The sequence below is a fragment of the Cystoisospora suis genome (assembly GCF_002600585.1).
Source record: "Cystoisospora suis strain Wien I chromosome Unknown contig_97, whole genome shotgun sequence".
Taxonomy (NCBI): Eukaryota; Apicomplexa; class Conoidasida; order Eucoccidiorida; family Sarcocystidae; genus Cystoisospora; species Cystoisospora suis.
The window spans coordinates 15,755-25,619 of NW_027152899.1; the positions used below are offsets into that span (position 1 = coordinate 15,755).

The 9,865-nt window shown below is 53.1% G+C and overlaps 2 protein-coding genes across 2 annotated transcripts in view; one reads left to right on the forward strand and one right to left on the reverse strand.

Annotated features, from left to right (window-relative positions):
• The window catches only part of CSUI_000209 (leucyl-trna synthetase), a 19,292-nt gene extending 10,646 nt beyond the window's left edge, over positions 1 to 8,646 (reverse strand). The window contains exons 1-11 of the mRNA XM_068060443.1: positions 8,540 to 8,646; positions 7,664 to 8,162; positions 6,599 to 6,694; positions 5,843 to 6,058; positions 4,514 to 4,806; positions 3,116 to 4,251; positions 2,630 to 2,786; positions 2,100 to 2,466; positions 1,137 to 1,313; positions 536 to 673; positions 21 to 157 (exon numbers count right to left, since the gene is read on the reverse strand). Of these exons, the coding sequence (XP_067927581.1) occupies positions 21 to 157; positions 536 to 673; positions 1,137 to 1,313; positions 2,100 to 2,466; positions 2,630 to 2,786; positions 3,116 to 3,272 (1,133 nt within the window). The 5' untranslated portion in view covers positions 3,273 to 4,251; positions 4,514 to 4,806; positions 5,843 to 6,058; ... (1 more) ...; positions 7,664 to 8,162; positions 8,540 to 8,646. The remainder of the gene's footprint in view (positions 1 to 20; positions 158 to 535; positions 674 to 1,136; positions 1,314 to 2,099; positions 2,467 to 2,629; positions 2,787 to 3,115; positions 4,252 to 4,513; positions 4,807 to 5,842; positions 6,059 to 6,598; positions 6,695 to 7,663; positions 8,163 to 8,539) is intronic.
• Positions 8,647 to 8,694: 48 nt separating this feature from the next.
• CSUI_000210 (uncharacterized protein) lies at positions 8,695 to 9,857 on the forward strand. The gene has a single exon (XM_068060444.1). The coding sequence runs from the start codon at positions 9,054 to 9,056 to the stop codon at positions 9,651 to 9,653; it is 600 nt and encodes a 199-aa protein (XP_067927582.1). The 5' UTR covers positions 8,695 to 9,053; the 3' UTR covers positions 9,654 to 9,857.
• The last annotated feature ends 8 nt before the right edge of the window (positions 9,858 to 9,865 follow it).

Genomic DNA, 9,865 nt, shown 5'->3' on the forward strand with positions numbered 1-9,865 from the left:
TTCACTCTCTCTGATCTTACCTTGGCCATAGATCGCGTCTGTTCGGCCAGATGGCGACGTGACAGTACAGGCAAAAGGTGAGGTGATTGAAGACCAGATCCTTGCCGCTGACGCGCAGGTCGAGAGGGTACCAGTACTCAAACTCCTGCCTCATGCGCTGCAGATAACGACAGCATCGTGGGAGTGGCGGCCGCGCCCAAGTACACTCAGGCCGTAATGTAGGCGAAATTCTCTGCTTTCGGGCGACTTTATGGAAGTCGAGAGCGCACGACCCGCGTGTGCGCGACTCATTATGCGGCATGACTAGGACTGCCCGGAGAACCTACAGCATCCAGTACTGCGCCGCTGCCAAAACGTGTGGCTGCCGAACATCTGCAAAGCAATCACGCGCGCGTCGTCGCATCCTCCTCGCGAGCCGGCGTCCTTAGACTGCAGCTGAACAGCGGAGCCGACAACCTCGGTATGACCGTGCACAGTGCGTTGTCCCTTCTTATGGCGGCAGCCGCTACTGTAAACTGTTTTCTCGACGAGTTACCTGCAAGTGGTCGACGGGAATGGAAGTCGTCTTGGGCAGTTCGTCTGTCTGCAAGAAGATGTAATCGAACACTTCGTCCGTCATGTCTGCGACGCGAATGCCTAGCGGACCCACGGACTGGCCGTACATGTCATTTCCCTGTAAAGAAAATCCAACCTCTCACGCTGGTCTACAATGGAAAGCAAAGATGTCCAGAGAACATTCGCGCTGGAGCACAGGGACGCCCAACCTACTGCGCATCGACCTGGTCACGAGTACTGTCGCTCTGTGTGGCTGGTGCTGTGAAGCGCCACGTACTAAGAAATTCATGCAGAACAACACGCGCCGACTCCCGGTCCTCTTCGCGAGAGCAGAGCGTCTGGCCATTCGGGCACCGAGGGGTCCCAGCACACGGGCAACTCGCGTGACAGTTTTCGGTGCCAATCTCAGCTTGCAGGCGCGGCGAGTGTAAAGGAATGAAAACTCAGCGGGAGACTGCATCCCTTCAAGGTGTTACACTGCAGACGATAATCTCACCGAGAGCCGGTCGCAGTCCGGAAAACTGCCGCTGAGACGAGGGATGGGAAAACCATCAGCCGCGCAGGTGGCGCTCGCAGGTTACCTGGAGCAGATGAGCAATGGTGTAGTACGCCATGTATATAGTCGAGTCCGACAGACTCTCGATGAGGACGGGATGTTCACTGTCTTTGGTCCATGGCAGAAAAGTGCCCAGGCCGTAGCTCCGGCTGCATGCCCACTCGCGCAACCACCCTATCACGTGGGTGAACTGGTGCATCACCTGCAAGAACAGAAGGAAAGCGGGAAGGACTCGCACGCCCAACCTTGCTAAAGCGCTGTCCCTTAACCCCAGTGGAGAGGGATTCCTCGCAGCAGTCATCCCGGCTCTCAGTTACCGAAGGCAAGGACAGGCAGGTATGATCAAACTACACAGCCTCGGCAGTCTCGGGACAAAGCAGGCGCCCCTACAGAAAGCCAGAGCAGCGACACAACAGGCGAGGCCTTTGTGCGGCGGTACTCTCGGGCGCTGGATTTCTGGGCGAATGTCAAGGAATGCGTGTGCGTTCATGCAGCTCGAACGGGTGTGCGCATTCAGTGCGGGAAAATGAGGCAAGAGAAAAACTTGACCAACCAGAGGTGCCCTCTAGTCCCAACATCCAGCGCCCGCCAGTTGAGAGATTCGGCACCTGGCTAAGTCCTCTCTGTGCACGGCTAGAGTCTCTCAGAGAAGCCAAGAGCGGACAGTCCACACTATTGAACGGGAAGACAGCTTCCAGTTGACACACACGCTACCACGAATGTCCTCTCACTAGCTTGAATCCAGAAGGAAGAACCAGGCCCTCTAGGAATGTCAGCAGCCTCTGAAAACCGCGAAACTTAACGCATTTCCAAGAGGTTCTTCATGGCACAAGGAATCGTAAGTCATAACTACAACACCCAAAGGTAAGACAAAACCGAGGCACTTCACGGGACAGCATTCTATATTGTGGAGAAACGTGCTGTCACCGAGCATGTTTTCGAGACGGGATTGACTGAAGCAGGTGCCCTCTTTTCCCCTGCAGCTTACCTGGGGTGAGTACGTGTGAAAGTCAGGAGAGGTGATGAATTTCTCCACCTCTTCTCTCCAGCTGTCTTCTCCGTAGTCCAGATACCACTGGTTCATGTACGCGACAACGCACTCGTCCCCACTACGAGAGACGACACTTTTTTCAGGCTCAAAATATGGCACAGCTTGCTGTTGTGCGATGAGTTCATCGCGGACTAGATTTTTCACATCATTCACTTTCTTGCCCGCGTGTGGCCCAACGATCAACACGCCATCGTAGAAACCCTTCTTGTACACTTCATCCTTGATCTCCTGAAGCTTTGTGGCGTCCTTTTGACCCGCGACCTTTCTCTGTTCGCAAAGTGTCACAGCCGCCTTTCGGCCTAGTCTGCAAACCACGCAAAAACAGTCACCGGACAGAACTCAAAAGACGCTGTTCTGCTGTCTAATATCTCTACCTCTGCTGACTCCCTTCCTCCGGAGACAACCCAGGTGCCTGCTGAATCCCCAAGGTGCTGGGGGGGGTAGCCCGTCGGAAGTGAACGCCTTACTCGGGGATGTCGATGATTTCCACCGGCTCGAACGGCGCGACCCACTCCTGCAAGACGCCGTACTTCTCTTTGAAGTAGTCTGGTTTCCTCTTCAGATCCATCAACGCGGCATAGTCGTCCGGCGCGTCGCTGGGGACGCACATGACAACGCCAGTTCCTGTACGGAAGGCAAAAGAATAACGCACCATTAAGTGTGCTCTAACGCCTGCGTCTTGTGTGTGTGCCAGTTCCTGAAAGTAGTGAGAAGTTCCACGGCTGCCAGCCCGCCACCACAGAACTGTCCCTTGTACAGCGCACTAAGCTTGCTAGTGAGACTGAAGTAGCCGCATACGACCGCTTTGCTACCACGGTGACCGCTCGCCCTGGCAGATACGGGAAGAAGACGACAAAATAAGACAGATCCCACTGTGTTCTTGTGCACTGGCTAACCCACGCTTAGCGGCGGCTCACTTTTCTAAGCAGCTCGGGACGTACATGGGTCCATACCTTTATTCATGGAGATTGTCAGCATAGGCAGAGCATAAATTGTGGGATAGCTCGCATTCGGAGCTGAGACGGGCACACCAATCAACTCCAAACCCTGCACAGTTCCCAGACAGTGAGGGACTGGCAGGCCCCCCGAATCCTCGGTGACAGGCGCCATAGGAAGCAGACCCTAGGAAAAAGAGAGGGAAGAATAACAGTCGACCAGATTACGTTTCAGCAGAGAGCGAGCAACTACGATGCCAGGAGTCCGTGGGCAGACACGTGAATACATTTGCGCACCCAAAGCAGCACACGTGAAGCTCTCAGGGTAAAAGAGCACCCCATTTACCGCGATGCTGTAGTGTACAGTTGGACCCTATATGTAACAGGAGACTTCCTCGGGTCGAGAGTGTAGCAAGGAGGGAAGAGAAACAAAGAACGGGAACCTGAAAAGCTCTTTGAATCGTCCTTTCAAGACTCCATGGCTCTCCGACACGCTTGCTTCGCCATGAGCGATACTTGGCGCGACTGGGCCCGCACGCCTTTCCCCATTTGGACGATACTTAAGTGAGAAGGCCAAAGGGACTGTACGTCTCTGAGATTGCACTCGCAATGACGCCGATTGGCAAGGAGAGACTGGCAGTACTCCACTTCCTCAATCCTCGCTCCCTCTTCTTCAAAGCATTCGCATATCGGCGACTCGTTGGAAGGTTTGGGTATTATAGATCGCGTGGTTTTCCTTATTGTGTCAGCCTCAGTGAACCTTCTCCTACAGCGCTTGATGGTAGTGGCTGAGCTAGGCTTTTTTGAGACAGGGTCTGGACAGGCCTGGCCACAGGTTATTCCGCGTGGACAACCGGAGACAGACTCTCTCGGAGTGCACACGACAAATTACAGCCAGCGACTGCTGGTCGCTGAGGCAACGGAAATCGGTAGGAAGGAATATCTTAGTCGTCACCTGATAGCACATGTTGTATGCAGAACGCTCGCTGCAGATGAAAACTGCCGGGCAGGCCCTCTCCGCTTCTTCCCTTGTCATCAAGACCTCAAACTCCTCGTTGCTGTCTGCTGCGGCGGCCGCTGCTGCAGTGCTATCTTCCTCTCCGGAGCTGCTCAGACTCTTTCGCGGTTCGGCGAAGGCAAGGTACAGCCCATACCTGTTAAGCAGTTTGCGCCACGTTAGTAACATCATGAACTCAATCAGATACTTCCGTCGAGACTGCTTCGCAGTTGCTGTGGAGTCACCATGTGCGCATAAATGCATAGACGTACTAGGTCGGCTTCTGGGTGGGCGAAGCTGGGAGGTTTCATGACTACACGCCCACACTGTACATACTCGTACGTACGGACAGTCGTGTAAACAGGAGGAAGCGTAGAAACACCGGAGGGGGCATACAGCACGCAGCGCACTTGACTTACTTTCCTTCCGGTAAAACGTAGCAGTTTGTCTGGCCATACACCGTCTCAGGACGGAGCGTAGCAGCCACGAGTGAGACCTGCTTGTTTCGCATAGAGTCCAGCAACCGCAAAACCTTTTCATGCTGAGGTTGAGCATGCTGCCGTAAGTTCTCCTGCTGGACTTGCAATTTTACAAGCGTGTACTCCTGCGGTCCTACTCCCTCGCCGCTCGCTCTGTCGTGATCAGCGCATGCTTGGCGCTCGCGACGGCTGAAGATGGTTGCTCGCATTCCGAACTTCAGCTTTCCTCGCTTCTGTGAGAGTAAAGAGACAGGAAGAGAAGAGCAGCAGCAAATACACTAAGTAACTCCGTAGACCGAGGCCCTAGCGTTGAGCCTGTAGACAGGTGCGCCCGGAGTAGTCCTCGGTACTGCGGACTATTTGGTGTGAGTAAAAAACCAGAAAACCACTTCAAAAGCGAAAAGGTGGGGGTTCACAGAATACAGATTGCGCAGGTGCAAAAAGGCAGCTGGATAAATGTGAAAACTGTGTTCGGAAGTACCAAAGCTGTCTGACCAAGGAGAGAACCACGATAATCTTTTTTAGCAGCTTTGTCCTTTGAAAGCCGGCATCTGTTCTGCAGGTCAAACGAGAACGCGGACGTCCACTGCGCAGCCTGTGTTGCCAAAACTCGTGGGGAGCGCCAAATGACTGTAGAACCGGAGGGTCGCAGCTCCGTGCAAGGCGAGCTCGCATCGCAAAATTCGGCCTGTGGTGACCAACAAGAACCTGTGTATTTTTGCGAAAAGCATGCCTCTGCGCGCTGCCCATCGTGCTTGCCCCACACCAAAAGCTCAAACGGAGTCTGCTCGGCTTTTCGCCCACTGCACTGAGCCCCTCTTTTGCAGCTTCTGGCTTTAACTCTCCAGACATCGCGGTCCAGCACACTGACCCACCCGAAACACCGCCTTTTCCGGGAAGCATTACACGATACATATTATATTGTAGCTCACTTCCATTTTGTGTTATCTTTAGGTGCTGTATTAGCTACAATTTGTGGTTTTGTATATTATGCTAAAGATATGTTTGGAGATACTTTAAACTTCTTCTTACCTGTGACAGGTGGTTCACATTTCCTAAGTATTTGGTTCTTTGTATTCCTATTAGTATTATGCTTATCTTCAGACCACGCGATAACTAGAGTCAGACAGAATGAAATGCGAGCAGCTGTACCCTACAGTCACGCAATACAAACGCGACCAGTGTCTGTCTTTTTTTACTTTTGTCCGTAATGACCATGTAGGGCTGCAAAAATTCGAGTTCACACTAATGACGCAACCACATACTTACCATCAGAGTGTTGAACTGCCACCGAACGAAAGCATCATAGTACGGGTTCGCATCAGTCGTAATAAAGCTCCTGCGCCAGTCAACCGCCAAGCCAAGGCGCTTGAGGTCCTTCACAGCTCTGGGGGGGAAGTAACGAAGCCAATGTTGAGCGTCAGCGAAGTCCTTGATTTCTCCCTCGGGAATCCCCATACTCTCCATGATGTCCCACTGTGTTTTCTGAACAGTTCACAAACACATGCGCCTGAAGGATACCTTCTCAGGCCACGCAGCCTGCAAAAGTACAACTCTATCCAGCTGACTTCTCAGCCAGAATGCCAATGCTGTTCCCGTAAGGTAACTTTTTGGCATGGTCAGGATTATAGGTGTCCTCCCGAGCGCTACGGTCTGCGGCGGGGAAAACTGACAACGTCAAGATGCATGGAACTGACGTACTATCGACAAAAGCCCGAACACATACACTCCGCTAAGGCTGAATCTAGACCCTTCCACGATGGCAGCGTGGGCGCATACACTCGCGTACGGCAGTCCAAACACACACAGCCCTTAAGTTCCTGACATTTCTCCTTCTATCCAGACGCTTTCCTGCTTCATAAGAAACATACCTACAGAGAGACTTCGTACCACACAGATGCAGTCCCGTCTCTCTTGCCATAGTTGAAACACTACACAAGGCAATCAGCAGAAAAAAAAAGAACGCAGCTCGGCAGCGCATGATGTCAGTTCTCAGCCGCAGGCGACGAATGTGAAAAAACTTACTGCGTCGCCTGTCTTGGCTGCCACTTTAGATTTCTTTTTGATCGCGTCTTCCGCCGGCTTCTCGACAGCAGTACCGTCCGTCAGAACAGCTTCCGTCTGCATACAGAAACACCAGAATACATTTGAAAAACACGAAAAGCACTCGCCTTCATCCATCTACACAGGAAGCTGAACGGCACGAAATGGACGTCATGACAGCTTGGCAGCTTTGTATACCAAACAAATGAGGGTCATAGGGTAGAGTTACAGCGAATTCGCTCAAAAGCGCTGTGCTGACAGTACCCTCTGCGTACGTAGCGCATGAAACAAAGACGTGCGAACCGGTGGTTACCATTCTAACTCACCATCCTCGACTCGGAGGCACCTCACGGACGTAGATACTCTGCAAGCCTAATAACGGCGACAAGCGGCTTTTGGCTGGGTAGATTATCCCATCCAGACGATTCAATACCAGCAAATCCGTTCTGTAACTCCGCGCGGACAGCAAATTCTGATACACTTCACGCTAGTTTGGGACCTATGTTCGTAAGAGATAAGACAGTCCATATGAAAGGAAAAAGGAATAGCGGCTGTCTTGTAGCTGTAGCAACATCATCCCGCACGAAGAACTACAAGATGGCAGCCTCAGCGATAAGCCCTTCGGTTCTCACTACCAAGGGAAGAACAGTCTTCACAAGATGTGTCTCGGAGACACAGAGAAGGACTGAAGCAAGAGTTCTGTAACAAAGCGCGAGCGTCACTCCACATTTCGAAGTCGACTGACATTCACAGACGCTGTGAAACATGTGCATACAAGCACCGACCCCGGGGAGGACAGTGGCCCTGACGACTGACCAGAAGAGAGCGCCGTTACATGTGGTGCGAGAGCCTATGTGTTCCCTGTACCGTTGTTTACTGTTGCGCCGTGTATGCCACTAGACACTTCAGTACGTGTGATACACAGGATTCTATACCCTCAAATCTTGATGCTGATTGGAATGGCGACCCCGCACAGACCCAGTGCTTCATGCCGACAGGTCAACTGCACAAACGTACATCAGGAGGTTCAGTCTAAAAATTCCTTACTTCGTTGTCCTCCTTCTTGACAGATTCATCTTGTTTGGCTTTCTCCCGGCTGGCCAGCTCTCTCTTAAGTTTATCTGCGCATGCCAGGATTGGCATTCCCGTGCAATGGAGCCCAAAGGGCCATAGGACCTGTTTTCCTTGCATCCGTTGAAAGCGAGCTTGGAATTCGGCCCGACAAACGGTGAACGCATGCCCCAGGTGCATTTTTCCATTCATGTATGGGTAAGGAAAGCTGCAGAAATACTTCTTCTTCTCGGACACAGATGCGGGAGCGTCGGCTTCATACGGATTGGCCGCCTCCCACTGTGCCTCAACGGCTTCCTCGATGGAAATCAACTTGTCACGCCGACCGCGTGGCGGCGCGCCTGCTCCTGCGGTGGCGGGGTTTGCCATGGCACGACAGGAACCGCGGGAGGACTGAGAAAAGAAAGCGGCGGAAGGGCCAGGAAAAACCACGTACGGTCGGCAGCGAAGAAGAGACGAGACGTCCGCGCTCCTGCTGAAACGCATACAGGAGTTTCGGGAAAAATCGACAGCTTTGAAGCAACAGCTGTGGCAAAACTAGATCAGCTCATGAGGCAGCATTCATGTGCGCACACACACAAGTGTTGGATCTCCCTCGGTCCGCAGGAACTACAGAAACTGAAGAATAAACGGCGTCCACTCTCTAACACAAGAAAGACGACCCAATGGGAGGAACACCAGAAAATGCTGCGCTGAGTCTGCGAGAATGCTAAACTCAAAGCAGAGTGAAAGGGCACGTGCAAACCATTTGAAGAGAGGTTCAGGTACCCGGTGAGGAAAACCTTTCGCTCACGGCATCGATTTCCGAGGGGTGTACGGGACTCCGCGAACGGGGACCACGGACAGACGTACCGACACAATGCATGCGCTTAGGAGGGGCCCGTCCGCTTCGAGACTTCAAAAAACCAAAACCATTGATCCAGACAATGTAAACACAAGCATGATCCTCTGCTGTGCACTCCGGGGTGCAGACCTCGGATGTAGTTGTCAAGCAAATGAGGCTCGAGAGAAGCAAAACTCCTGCATCGCCGTGCCGGCCCCGCATGCGCTGGCCGGTTCGCTTCTCGCGCTACAGAGCACACCACTAAGTCCCGTATCACCACTGCACGCTCGTACCGCTGGATGAGGTGTCTATTGACGGGTTCGTTTGCGAGGAGTTACTGCGGCCTTACGGCTAGGTACGTGTTGAATTTCTGTTGTGCTACCGGGAGTCCGGGGTGTCCATTGCGCACCGAGAAGAGCTTGCTGCGGTTCAACCCCCCGCGAGACCTCGTTAACGGGAATCTTTTCTCAAAGCCAGAGCTGCCTTCGCTTGTGCCACGAGCCGAGAGCTCTTGTTCCAGCACCGCGTGCTGCGAAATTTTGAATGCGGTTGGTTGGTTCCCGGTTGGTTTCTTGTGTTCTCTCCCGCGTCAGCGTCACGTGTGCGCGCCTCCAAGCTGAGTTGCCCGTGCTTGGGCCGGGCGCGACATTTTTTATCTTGACGGCTTTTTTTTTCCTCGTATGTTCTTCATGGTTGCTCATCAGCCTTCTCCGCACGTCTGTCTTCCCAGTGGAGAACTCTCTAGGCTGGGGACGTCGTCTGATGAGCTGCTTGGGCCAAGACCCGTGCAGGCCACGTCTGGAGAATATAAGGCCTTCAGCTGCATGGACACGAAGCAAGGCTTGTACGTATTCCTCGGTGCTTGGTCATACTGGCGAATTTGCAGCTTGGGTAGCTGCGCCTTTTTTCTACGGGAGACAGCAGACGGTGGCCCAACTGGCGTCTGAGAGGAAGGTGGCACTTCTGTTGGGAGCAAGAGAAGTCCGGCGAGGACAGGAAACTGAAATACTGACTTGGGGCTTTCATCACGATGCGGCGGGAACCAGAGCACGCACTGAAGAACACCAGACCTGCGTGCGGCAGACTCGGGCACGGTGCGTGCGACTGAAGGGGGGACGAGGAAAATTCCTCCCGTCGACGTGACACGTTGTGTATCTCGCAACTGCGCTGACGGCTTCGGCTTGTGTTCATGCTTGTCGATTAGTCCGCTCAAAAGTCTTCACTCCTTGAGAACTCAGCTCGCTTTTTCCACCTTGAGAAGACGTGACGACGGCATACGTGTTCAGGCGATCTGCTACTGATTTCCTCTCCTCATCCCTGGTTACTGATGTTCTGCACTCTCCCGCCTGAACACG

What these genes read in the sequence shown, in the direction of transcription:
- CSUI_000210 (XM_068060444.1), top strand. Translation starts at nt 9,054, where the DNA reads ATGCGGTTGGTTGGTTCCCGGTTGGTTTCTTGTGTTCTCTCCCGCGTC.